At 33.3% G+C, this 13,813-nt stretch overlaps 2 protein-coding genes across 3 annotated transcripts; one reads left to right on the forward strand and one right to left on the reverse strand.

The window, feature by feature from the left end:
* The first annotated feature begins 1,379 nt into the window (after positions 1-1,379).
* On the forward strand, positions 1,380-7,062 carry LOC112737960 (uncharacterized). Its single transcript, XM_025788145.3, has 12 exons — positions 1,380-1,997; positions 2,114-4,392; positions 4,512-4,999; positions 5,129-5,350; positions 5,440-5,540; positions 5,618-5,702; positions 5,806-5,883; positions 5,964-6,050; positions 6,161-6,298; positions 6,383-6,503; positions 6,598-6,670; positions 6,748-7,062. Exons 4-11 carry the CDS (start codon positions 5,180-5,182, stop codon positions 6,636-6,638), a joined length of 822 nt encoding a protein of 273 aa, XP_025643930.1. The 5' UTR covers positions 1,380-1,997; positions 2,114-4,392; positions 4,512-4,999; positions 5,129-5,179; the 3' UTR covers positions 6,639-6,670; positions 6,748-7,062.
* Positions 7,063-7,440: 378 nt separating this feature from the next.
* On the reverse strand, positions 7,441-10,789 carry LOC112737961 (uncharacterized). Of its 2 annotated transcripts, XM_025788146.3 has the most exons (3): positions 10,670-10,768; positions 7,935-10,292; positions 7,441-7,834 (listed from the first exon to the last, which is right to left on the reverse strand). In XM_025788146.3, the coding sequence occupies exons 2-3, from the start codon at positions 8,628-8,630 to the stop codon at positions 7,694-7,696; spliced, it is 837 nt and encodes a 278-aa protein (XP_025643931.1). In that variant the 5' UTR covers positions 8,631-10,292; positions 10,670-10,768; the 3' UTR covers positions 7,441-7,693. The 2 variants fall into 2 exon arrangements, 1 of the variants encoding a protein (XP_025643931.1); XR_003169169.3 differs by lacking the exon at positions 7,935-10,292 and having other exon boundaries at positions 10,670-10,789.
* Positions 10,790-13,813: the final 3,024 nt, after the last annotated feature.

Consider the following 13,813-nt stretch of genomic DNA (forward strand, 5'->3'; position numbering starts at 1 on the left):
ACAAACCAAACTACCAAAGCATTCATCATGAAACGCAAAAAACTTAACAGCAAGTAAGATTCTCAATAGCAGGCCAATAACACCATACACAAATAATATGAATGAATGGATTCATCAAATAACCAAACGAATATTAGTGTTTCCTTTTTCAGAAAGAAAAATAATTGAGCTGAAAGAAGAAGGCTTTTTGCCAATTAGGTAGAAAATACTAACACCGTTTAATCTTTAGCAATTAGCACAACGAAATGAATAGAGTAACAGCTGAATCAGTGACGAGACGCTGAAGAACTGAATCGAGTAACAGTCTAACAGAGTCGCGCACTATACCTGAACGCCGGAAGGGATGGAGCTGGAGGCGAGCAGCGCTGAAATCGACGGCGACGAGAGGTAGAAGACGACGACAAGGTGATGGCAGAGCTCGCAGACGCAGAGTGGCGGACAGAGGAACTCGCAGCTTCAAGCTCCGGGAGAGGAAGGGGACGCGCCGTGGGAGATGAGGAAGGGAACGCATCGTCGCAGCTTCAAGCTTCCTGCTCCGGTGCCGGATGCGGCGGAAACAACAAACGCCGGCGACGGAGACGCAGGTTGAAGAAGGAAGAGAGCGAGATCAAGAAGGAAGAGAGCGAGAACAGAGTCTCATATCTGAAATTAGGGTTTTTTTTTTTTTTTGGATTTTAATTTGTATCTGGATCCGGATCCAGATTTAAAATTGTTTAAATGGTTTGGATTAAAAAACCAAACTATAACGACAATTGTTTGTTTTTTCTGTGATCTCTCAGTCTGCAATCCAAGCTACCCCAGGACTGAACCTCCATCATGAGAGGTGGCTACGTCCGCAGTGGACATTCACGATCACATGAACCTCATAGAGAGGAGCATGGGTTTAGGAATGCGAAGAAGGTGAGAAAAGGTGAAGGTGGACAGAGCTTTTCGGGAGAGGTTTCACTCGTTCCTAGAGAAGAAGAATGGATGATCGAAGGGGAGGAGAGAAGCCAGCAAGGAGGTCAAGCTAAGAAGTTATTTTGTTATGCCGTAAAAGGAGGAAAGACACCGGTCAGGGTGGAGGAAGGGGATGAGCTCTCGCTGTCTGAAGATGAGGAAGTCGAAATAGAAGTAATGGAGGAAGAGAGGAACATAGACAAACCAACTGAAAAGAAGCAAGGCCCAGAGATTCGGGTAGAGAAAAACTTGTTTAAATGCAAAATAGAAGGGGCTGATTTGTTGGTCCCAACCATCTTTAGGACTAACGTTAGTCCTTTAGCCTAATTTTTAATTTAAACTGTTAGATCATTTTAATATTATATCTAATGGTGTAGATTAAATATAAATTTATATATTTAATTTTATTAAATACTCCATAATATTTAATGTTTTTACAAATAAACCTTTTTATTTTTTTCTTATTATTTTTTTTGCAGATGGGTCTCTTCTTCTTCTTCTGATTTTCTTCTTCTTCTTCTTCTTATTCACCATTGCAATGAACCCTTCTTCACCACTGCAATGAACCCCGGCATTAACAGCAACTACCAGGGTCTGGATTTGTCTTCCTCTTATTATTTATTTTGCAGATGGGGTCTCTTCCTCTTCTGATTTTCTTCTTCTTCTTTCTATTCACCGTTGCAATGAACCCTTCTTCACCACTGCAATGAACCCCGGCACTAACAGCAACTACCAGGGTCTGGATCGAGACTACCCATGAACGCATGCAAGTGTCATATCCTGGATTGACATTATTCCGCATCCCTACTCACCCCGCCACTAAAATTTGTGATGTTCTTCTTGTCTGTATGGTCATCGACGTCGTGTGGTGTTTTCCGAGGAGGAGGTATTTTTCATCGAAGGTGCCTCACATACATACATACACAGAGACCCAAAAAAGAAGAAACATGGAAAAAAAAGGGAAAAAAGTGTTTGCTGAAGAGAATGGCCTCAAAGGAGACCCACGACTTCCAACCATTTGTCAAGCATCAGAGTTGTTCCTTACTTCCCCAAATAAGGTTTTCATTTTTTTTTCTTTTTTTCTTACAACGTTTTTATTTTTATATTTTTTAGAATAACATAAAAAAATATTTTATTGTAATTTCTTTAATTTTTTAACCTTCTTCAACAACAGATTTATAGCTGTGGCTGTTTGGGTTCATAAGATGCTTAGAAATCTGAAATTGATGGTGTGCCGCACAAAAGATCAATGAAAAGATATGCAGGAGACCAACTATAAGCTAATAGAATAAATCTAGCCATAGAATAAAAAAGGTCAGTAAATAATCTTGCATTTTTTTTAACGTTGTTGAAACTTATGGTTGAGCAGGACATAATTGAACTTTGTTAATTGGAGGGAGTGAGTGAAGGATTGTTGATGGTGTTTTTTTAATAGCTAATTGGTGTTAAAAATACATTCATGAAAATACTCATATCTCTTTAAAAAGAGTTACTTAATGATAATAATTGAACTTATTTAATAGGGTAAATATGTATGATGTCAATTTTTACTCAATTTAATGTCAAGTATGGCATATATTGTCCTATTTTATGCATCGAATAGCTTGTATTCACTCATAGATATTGTTTGTATGCTTGCGGAGAAAATGATTGTGAAACTAATAGGAAAAATCAAGCAAATAAAATTCTAGGAAGACTATTTATAGCTCAAAATATGTTCATCCCACATAGAAAATAATGTTAGCACTATGGTTAGGACAACAATAAAGAAAAAGTGATTTTACTAGAATTGGTTTTACTAGAATTGAGTGAGAAAATTTGTATTAAAAATTTGAATGTCTCTGGAGATAGTTGTGATAAATATAACATGTGCTTGTATAATAAGGAAACTGTCAGAGTTCTTTCTAAAGAGTTCATTAATGAGAAGAATCAAATCTCTTTATTTATGAGTGAAGGGTGTTTTCTTATATGGTAACTGGGTTGATTTTAATAGTTAATTCATGTCTTCATGAAAAGTCCTAGAAATATCCCTGATTTTTTTAAAATTTAGCTTATAAAAAATATAGAGTTGGTTTAAACATAAGAAATGGCTCAAATATGATGAAGATAACATATATTAGCTCAAATAAGTAATACACATGCATATATACATTAAGTCAAGTTATGAGCCAACTGGTTAAATCAGTATTTATTCAAATTCCACTTACTAATATATGGATCCAATTTCTTGAACTATTAATGAGTTTAGCTCAAAGGAGCTCACGGAGGCAGTTCCATTAAATTAAACTTATGAGTTAGACAAACTTGTTAGAATAAATGTGTTAAAGTAGTTTTATATTTTATAGTAGAGTAAAATATTTTTTACATATGTGAGTTAAATTTATACTTGAGATTAAAGTAGAAAAAAGAAGTTACAATATTCATAAATTTAGTGTGTTGTGTTGAATTTATACTTGAGAATTTTTTTATATATGTGATGCCTTGGTGTGAGATGGAGCAATTTATGCCAAGGAGGCATGAATTCTTTGATAATTGGAATGTCAATAAAAGCATGGAACCATGAGTTAAGCTTAGGCATTGACTCTGCATCAATAAGGTTGATGGCCACAACTTCCTCAGCTATTCCAATCTAGTATGGAAGTCAGCCATAGCAATGTCCGCAAAGCCAATGTTATCACCTCCAAAGAAGCGTTTTCCCTCAAGTCCAACTTCAAGCCTCTTCAGATTCTCTCAAGCTTCTTCTGCTGCCTTCTGTTGCTCTTCTCCTACCTTGGAAAACGCTGCCACAACCGTTGAATTTTTACTTGAAATTAAAGTAAATTTTTTTTATATATGTGATTTGAATTTATACCGCAACTTCCGTAACCACCTTTTTTTTTTTCAGTTTTCTAAATTTGAATTTTGAAATTGGACATATTAAAATTTGAAATTTAAAGTATAAAATTTAACAATTAGAGTAACGTCCAGGTATTTTAAAAAATTGAATGCTCATTAATGTGATAGCAAGTTTCTGTATTTGATATTGAATTAAATGTTTTCTAAATTAAATGTAATAAAATCTCGGGATATCTCAATTAATTTCACTTGATTTGTTTCCTGTAATTGTTCCTTTATAAAATCCATAACGGCCAGCCAGTTGTAAACCCTGTTTGTTGTCAACCAACCTAACCTTGTCGGCAGTATGTTTTACAATTTCAATGGCCACTACAGAGAATGTCACTGCAGTTGCACCTGATTCGGTCTCAAATTCCAAGTAAATAAATTTACTTTTCATCAATTTCAATATTTACGTGATAGTAAATGTTTCTAATATTTGGTTGCAGGTTTGAAACTGACCCTTTTATGCGTATAAATGGTGTGGAATTTGTTGCAACAAGTGCAACCCCTACGCAAGACCCGACATCGCCGCAACTGCAGAATGTTTCTATAGATGAGTTATTTCGTGCAATTGAAGTATGTTAGCCATTAGATTATATTAATCCAATAATCCAAAGGAATAAAATCATTTAAATAAGTCTCCACTTCCGACTTGATTAGCCATTAACATAGACCTTGGTGCTGTTTATTTACAGGACTTGAGGAGAGATGTGAAGGAGCTAGGAGAGCTAAAGAAGTCTATGGAATAACTAACCAATTCTTCTGGCAACATAGAGAGATCACTCAAGGTGATGGAGTTTAAGCTGTACCATAATGAAGATAAGTGCAAAGACCATGATAAGTACAACACAAACCTACCTCCCAAAGATTCAGTCAGCAACGTTGATTTTACTCAGCAAAGTGTAGACAGGAACCCAATGATGACACCAGTCGCTAATCCACCATTGAGAAAGAGGTTGAGATGCAGCCCCGCACAACTCGACAATGATGTCACCATTGATATCTCTGATGCCGAAGATGATGTCACTATATCAGATAAGCATGAATCGGGGTTGTCTCGGGCATCACAATCTTCGGACTTGACAGCATTAAAGGAAAGTGCATTGTCAACCCTCAACTTAGAACCAAGGCTAAGTCTACAGCTTTCCTTGCCAGCAATTACTGCAGGACATTGCCGACTAAGGTAATGGAACCTTGGTTATTGAAACTTTGTCTTCAACTATTTTTTACTTGCCAGCTTAACCTCAAACCTCATTGCATTATTTTTACCTAAAAATTGGATGGATTTCATATTCTAATGGTTATTTCACAGGTTGAATCCTCATTGACTCGAGGAAAATTGCTCACCTCTCCTTCTCCTAATATGCGAGTTGCTAAGATGACAAAGACAGGGGATGCCACATTATTTTCTGTTCCACGTCGACTTCCTGCTCAATCTGCTGGTGTGCCTTGCCTCCAAGGTGAGAGGTCACTGCCACAAGGCTCTAACTCTAACCAAATGGAGAAATCACGTTACTATAATGCAATTATTAAGGTGACAATCATTGATTACTGGTTTTGAATGGTCATAATATGCCACTTTGACTTAATAAACCCTAAAATGAAGAAGTCTCCTTTTTTTAGGCTTTTAGGTGCAAATTCAGACCATGTGCTAAAATGCAGCTAAAGTCTGTTCAACTTGAAGGATTAGCATATGCATTTTGTGCAAGCATTGAAGATCCAAGGTGAGTTCCCCTTTTTCAGCTCACACTTGTAGGATTAGTGTTGTTGAACTATCTTATATGAAACATCTGAATTTCAGTGAGACCATGATTAATGTGGATGACACGATAGTAACTAGGGAAGAACTTGCTTGTCTAGCTCCCGAAAGACCAATCTCAGACAAGGTACCTACACGGCTACACAAGCTGTTTTTTGCATGTATTTTTTTTTTGTTGTTGGCTATGAATATTTGTCTCCAACCATAAATTGCTTTACTCTCATTTGTAGATAATCAAGCTTGTGGTAATGAAGGCCACATGGGACCAAGCAAATAAGACTTTTTGGATGCTTCCGCCATCTTTTGCGGTAAATATCATGTTAACTTATATCACTTTTCTTTGAATTATGCGTAATTCATTAGAATGAGATCTCTTTAATCCTTTTAGGTGGAACATTTTATGGGACATTCACTGGATAAAATGATTGCTACCTATATATATCGCTTTATGCCTGTCGCACCGGATCTTAAATTTGTGAGTGCATGTGAATTCTTTAATGGATTAATTTATGCAAAACCTCATTAAATCTAAATTTACGAGTTTAATGTGAAATGACCCACACTTAACTATCCGCTGCTCTGTAGATTTATGTGCCAATTAAGGAAGAAGGTGACCACTGGTATCTTATGGTCATTAGCTTATTGGATGGAAAATTATATCAGTTTGATTCTAATCTAAATGACGATCAAGTTGAGCCAAGACAAGAAATTATGAAATCCTTGGTGATGTGTCCTTAATCCATTTCTTTATACACATGTAAAATAATACATGAACCTTAACAGTCTTGTCATGAATATAATTTTCAGGCTTTAAAATTATCAGATATGGTAACTTTTGGTCATTACCTAAAAGGTGACATTCCTGAAAGAAAAGATTTCATGAACTTTGATGTGAAAGAGGCTAGGGGGTGCCCAAATGTCCTCAAAGGTACACATAATTGCAATGAATCTTTTATATTCATCTTTAATTAAAGCGATCTTTTATTGACACTAACTATTTAATATTGCCACTAAACTTTTAGTCGCGACTCTGGTCTCTGAGTTCTTCAATGGTTGTCTATGAGAGAGAAGTTTAATCCCACAGTGTCGGGCATTGTAAGTTAGCCAAAGACATATTGATTAATTATATGCATGCTGAGCATATTATTTAACTGATCAATCCATATTTGCAGCTAAATGAGCAATATATCCGTACATCCGTTGTGGTAGATCTTTTGTTGGGGGTGTTCAATGACCGCAAATACGAGTTTCAGAAGAAGAGCAATGAGTTCTGGGCTACGCTTTAGCGTGAACAGCATGGAGAGCAACATTTTTGCATATTCAGTTATTATTTTCAAAATTTGCTTTAATCCTCAATTGTGAACGAGATTAGTGACATTTATAATTTATTTGTTGAATTATTATTTTAAAGGAGAAAGTTTGTCTGGTCTGAATTTTGTTACATTATTATATTCATAATAAATACAAAGATCAATAATATTTTGCTATTTTTATTTTAGGAGTTTGTTGGAACGTTATGCTCACCTATATTCATCATGTGTTCTTTGTCATTCTAAATTGAAAATGATTAGTTAAAGATTCACACATGATTTTTTTTATTCCAGGTTCAGAACATGTCTCAACAAATACATAACCACACTATCATGCCATAGAAAGGATGCCTTTCATGCATCAAGCTTATATTCCCCCGAAATCTTGGTCTAACTTTTACTGCAACCATACATTAAATATAATCTATCTACTTTCATGCACATATTCCTCAATAAAATTCATACAAAAGCTAAGAAGAATAGAGAGTAATGTCAGTATACAAAAGCGCAAGCAACAACCTTTCTGAAGGGTCCTCAAACCGTATTGAACCTTCTTCACAATTAACCCAACTGCACTTCTTTTACAATCTTTCACGCTTTAACTAATCATAATAAGACTCTTCTTGCTGAGTTCTGCATCTTACAATTACAGGATCACAAAACTGTCTCTTGTAAGCCATAACTCAAAATGTACTCATTATTGTAAATATACCAATCTTGTCTCAAATCTCACTTTTTTCATAGCAATTAACCAAATAACACCAAGTTCATCATGAAAATTCATACACAAAGTTCAATTACTCAAGTTTTATTCAAATATCACATAGTAATAATTTATATTACTACATCGAGAACTCTTCACTAAGTTCCATGTCGGCACTTGCATCAGAATCTCCTGCCCAAAACTCTTGTTCTTCATAATCTTCTTCAAGATCAGATGCCCAAAATCCTTGCAATATCAAATAAAATATTGATCAATTTCCACTCTTATTAATGAAAATTATATAACTAATATGTTGTGGTACCTAAATCATTAAAGCAAATATTACCATTTCTGCATCTGCATCTAAACCTTCCTCAACATGGTTCCTATTTATACCATAAGAAGTTGCATTGGTCTGCTGCTGAATGTCCTTTGCCAATGGACAAGATTTTTTATTGTGCCCTTCCATGCGACAAATACTACATCGTTGTGGTTTTCGTTTTACCTTCTCACCAGGACGACACTTGGACCTACAATTTTGTGGATTCTTAGGAAAAATACCATCTGAATCATCAGCTTCAGCACCAACTTGCTTTTCTTGTTCATCTTCAATCTTGAAATCTTCGATTAGGCTTATAACAGTATCTCGAACAAGGTGGAATCTCTCCTGCCTTCGACTAGCGACATAGGACAACTGCCGACACCAATCCACCAAGCATCCATATTGACTCAATATTATAGACTCCCAAGTAATGCCACTTGAATCGAAAGTGCTTGTCTTGGCATTCTTCGACCATCTTGTCAACACAAGAGACTTTGGCAGCTCAAGGATGTTAAGAAACACCAGCACACAAACTATATGCTCACACAAAATTCCAAAAGAATCCATCCTTAAGCATGAACAATTAAATTTCGTCCTTTCATTATCTACAGACACCTCCCATGAACTATTTAGACTTCCATATTTAGATATTGTATAAAGTACAAATGAATCAAATGCCACATCTTGCACAACCTTCATTCTTGCAGCCCTAACAAGCATGCCTCAAAATATAAAAAATATCTCTCGTGTATAGAAATTTGATGCAGACCTTTCCAGAGGTTCTAATGCTGTTTTAAGTACCGGAAGACCAGATATGGAAACATAGTCAGCTTCAACCTCCTTATATCTTAGGTAGGTAAGACACCGCTTAAAATGCTTTATGAAATCAACCAAATTGTATTGATATTTAACATATTTTTCAATAATAGAGTGCAAACCTTTGCATCGAGAAGTTGTCCTAAATCCTGCAAAAAACTTGCCTCGAATATGTGCAGTGGCCCACATATGCCTTTTCTCGTACATGTCAATAATCCAATTCTTTTCAGCTACACCAAACTCCTCAACCATTCCAAACCACTTCTGCTCAAATACACTAATTTCATAATCTCCTAGCATGCACTTCTTAAACATAGATGTAAATTTTGGGTTTCCAACATTACTTGTGGCGTTCCGAATGAGGTGCCAAGCACATAATCTATGATGGGCATTTGGGAATACCGTCTAAATTGCAAACCTCATTGATGGAGCACCATCTGTAATCACAGATACAGGTGCTTTTCCCTTCATGGCTGCCAATAATTGCTGTAATAACCACACGTAGACCTCCTTACTCTCATCGATAACTAGAGCACTTCCAAATACCACTGTTTGGTTGTGATGATTCACACCGGAAAACACTACTACCGGACACAAGTACTTGTTCTTCTTGTATGTCGCATCAAAGGCAAGCACATCTCCAAATACTTTATAATCTAATTGGCTTCTTCCATCACACCAAAATAAAGCTCGCAATACCCCTTTAGCATCAACTATGTGCTCATAATAGAGGTTTGTATCTTCAGCTTTCTGGTTTTTGAGGTATCGCAATGCCGCTCTAGCATCACCCAGGACATGACGCCTTCGCCTAGCAATCTCATTATACATATCCCTTAAGGTATAATTAACATTTTCATAACCACCTGCTTGATTAGCTAACATAGCATATATATGGGGTGTGCTAATGCCTGCATCCTTCATGTTGTTCATTTGACTAGCATCAGCTTCTGCCATTTTTCTATGTGTAGGAAGGAAACCAACTAACCTAGGATCAAGGCAATCATGATTGTGCGATTCAACAAACAAAGCCACATGCCATCTTCCAGTGTAAGCCACAAAACAAACTACAAACCTAGCCAAGCAACCACAACGAGTCTCAGATTTTGGCTCCCTTTTTCTGTTTTCCATATTATAATATTTCTCTGGTCTAAATCCCTCACGAGAGCACACAAACAATTGCTTCACATATTCTCCTTTGCTATTTTTCCAAGTCTTACTTTTTCTAGCACCAAAACCAACAGATTTTGCATAATGGTTATAGAAATCAAATGCTATCTAAAGATTAGAAAAATGAAAACATTCCATCTCATGAGCACCTATGTTCAGAAAATCAACCATGGCAATATTTTCAATATCTTCTATTCGATATAATTCATCCACCTCATGTGAAAAATCGTTCCCATCAAACATTGCTTGAAATTCTTGTTCCCCTAAATCCTCAGAATTCATAGCTTCCTGCTCAATTTTATCTTGATACATTCCTTGAAATTTCTCTGTATCATCTAACTCTTCTATCATCTCATCAAAGAAGACTCTTTCTTCCATTTTATCATCCACTTCAAGATCCTACTTAGCAATTTTATTTGCAACCGGAAAAACATAAAACAAATAGTATTCTAATAAATCAAAGTGCAGAGACCACTAACATGAAAATAATAGCACTGTTCTGGTTCTATATTTTTTTTAACTTATTAAATTCTAAAATAAGTAAATAGAAGAAAGCGTTGAAAATGTAGAAAACAATCTCCCTTATGCTATCAAACTCAATATCGATTAAACAAACAAAAGGAAGAAAAAACATCAATGGCCAAGCAGGAAATATCGACAACTATGTACAAGAAACGGATTTAAATTTATGAAAAAATGAACAGGGAACCATTAATGTGGAAGGAAGAAGAAATTATGTGATAAAATACAATATTCATGCAATAGAGAGGACTTACCGGTGGTCGCACTTCTCTTGTGCCACTGTCAAAACTGCCATTGCTGCCTCCATTATCAGGTGCGTTCTCCATATGAACCCTAAGAAGTTTCAGATTTTCTAGTGTTTTGTTAAATTAGTCATTAATATAATTTTAATTGGTCCAATAAAAAAATAGGGATATAATGGTAAATGATTAATATTGGGTTATTCTTGTAATAAATAAGAGATATAGTACTAATGTTATAATAATTGACTAAGAGTGTTTTTACAAAAAAAAATATATAATTGTGTTAGACAAACATTAGGAGGGACCAACGTAAATGCCACCCAAAATAGAAAGTAGAAACCATGTTGTTTAGGTATGTGTCCAGCGTGGTATTCAGCATTTAATTCGCTAATTCGATATTAGAAAGGGTGAGATTAATATGATATTTCGAACTAAATTTCGGAGATTAGTATAAATAATTTTAAATTTAAATGATTAAAATAATAAAATTTGTGAATTTGAAAAAATTTGAATTTTTTAAATTTTAAATTTTTATTTTAGATGATAAAATAAGATCTATTATTATTAAATATTTTTTTTATATTTTTTTTGTCTCATCTATGAAATAAATAGTGATAGATTATATTTTATTTTTTAAAATAAAATTTAAAATTTAGAGAATCCAAATCCAATTTGAAAGACCACTTTAAGAATTTAGCCAAAAAAACTTAGGTATCAAAATATTAATTTTTATTTTTAATAATATCATTTTTAAAAATACAATGTCTACAAATGATATTACTTGATATATAATATTTTAATATTTAATTTACAAAATGTAATATTTTAAAATTTTGTATAATATTTTTAAAATAAATAATTTTTTATTTGATTGAATCTAAATTTTTTACTCATATTATATAATATATTAATATTATCTTTATTTATTTAAATTAAAAAGTTAATAACTAAATTTAATAAATACATAAAAAAAATTATATATAAATATAATTTAAGATAAATTTAATATAATCAATTTTAGATAAAAATGTTTATTTTTTTAAAATATTCCTAATATTAAATTTTTTAATTTTTTAAAATTAAATATAAATCTAATTAAATATTATTACTTTTTTACATTAATTTTTTTTGAATTTACAAAAATATCTCTAATAATAAATTTACAAAAATACCTTTAATAACAAATATGTTTAATTAAAATTAACATTATCATAATTAAATTTACTAAAAATATCGATAACAAACATCACAATAAAATTAACATAAAATACTTATCTAAATTTCTAAAAATCACATAATCCATAATTCGTCTCATAATTCATAATTGAATTTATACAAACAAATCTCAACATTTTTAAACACATATACTAAAAATTTAAAAACGACAATCTAATACCATTCATAAAAATTAAAAAATAACAAGATTTAAATCAATTTTTTTTAGAAATGGCAAAAAAATTTTCGATTGAAGTTAAAATACCATGTCGATTAGATTATTGTCCCTTACAATGGTAAGGACAACCTTCATTTTATCTTCAATGTCCAAATAAGGAACATCCCTCAACAGTACCATTAGCTTCATTTTGCGCTCAGCTCCTTTTTTCTCATACTTAAAATAAGAAACCATATCAATTAGAATAGTTGTGTGTTCTTGATAAGCATCTTTTATTGTTTTAATAGATTCTGATACTATGTCAAGCACTTTTTCACTTTTGTTCTCTCTCTTTTTTTATTCCTTTCTCTAGTAGACGAAGTACTAGGAGCAGCAGAAATACCAGGAGCAGCAGGAACCAGGAGTTCGAGGCTCCTAAAATATAATAAATAATTCAATAAAAGACTATCTATTTATATACACAACAGTAGGGTCAACAATAAATGAATTTATGTACATGAACTAGATTCAATTGCTTACGTACTTGTCAGCTTCATATTCAATTTCAATTTTTTCCAAATTTACTTAGATATTTTCATTTACTTGCTGATAACTCAAGTTTGTTTTGCACTCAACTTTCATAGTAGCAACTGCTTGAGTTACATTTTCTGCATTGTCTCCTTGAGCTTTATCTCTACCAAATGCTATTTCCAACTCTTTAAAATGTGGAAATGATTTATTGTAGAGGTCATTAGCATTAGGATGGGACTAAAATTAAAAGAAAAATAAGTAAGCAATAAATATTAAAAAGTTAAGATAAATAAACTTGTATTAAAAAAGTTGTTTAGAATTTACACTCTTTCATTCATTGAAAATTTGTCATTCCACTACAATCATTTTATCTTTGTCATTCCAACCAAATCCACTTCTAACCGTGTTCATCATTTCAACTATTACAAAATATTATCTCTTTAGCAATTTCACACTTAATTCAAAGTGTGAATTAGTCTAAATATAACATAACAATTTAGAGTTATTACTACTAAGACAAACATGAAGCTTTCTCCACATCAGCGACTCTTTCTCCCTTTGCCAAAACTATCAATTATCAAGTGAAGTGATGTAATGAGTAATGCAAATGCATAAAATACAAAAGGGATAATTTTTTTTCATTCTGAACTAGATCCAACAGATTGCTTCAATGTGACCAACAATGAGATATGGTATAATAGCGAAAATTTAGAATAATTAGGTAAAATTTGTAACACTCTACCATACAGAATTTTGTACTTAAGTCATAAAACATAGGTGGTGAGATATTACGATCTCTAAAATAAAAGATATACGTATATACATAAGAAGGAAAATCATATCGAGGAATCTTAAAAAAAAGTTTAAGCAAAAGTCGCAAAGTGAAAAAAGCGCATCGCTCGAGTAAATGGTTACTTGGATAAGAAGAAAAGTAAAGATATATATACATAAAGAGCAGAGCATAAAAAATACAGCATATCAATCTCCAAACTTGACCTGCAAAACCAAGGTCAGCCAGTATATATATATATATATATATATATAAAGTAAGCTCCTATTTTTCCACAAGAGCCTTTGGGAGGATCAAAGATAAAACATATATGGAGAATAGTCTATATACATATACATAACATAATAACAAAATAAATAACAATCCCAACTTCACTTGCAGCAGGAAACTCCAGACGCCTAGCAAGATACCTTTCGATCTGCATTTGAAAACAACAATATAGGTATGGAATGAGAATCGGGAG

Source organism: Arachis hypogaea, chromosome 13 (assembly GCF_003086295.3).
Source record: "Arachis hypogaea cultivar Tifrunner chromosome 13, arahy.Tifrunner.gnm2.J5K5, whole genome shotgun sequence".
Classification (NCBI taxonomy): Eukaryota; Viridiplantae; Streptophyta; class Magnoliopsida; order Fabales; family Fabaceae; genus Arachis; species Arachis hypogaea.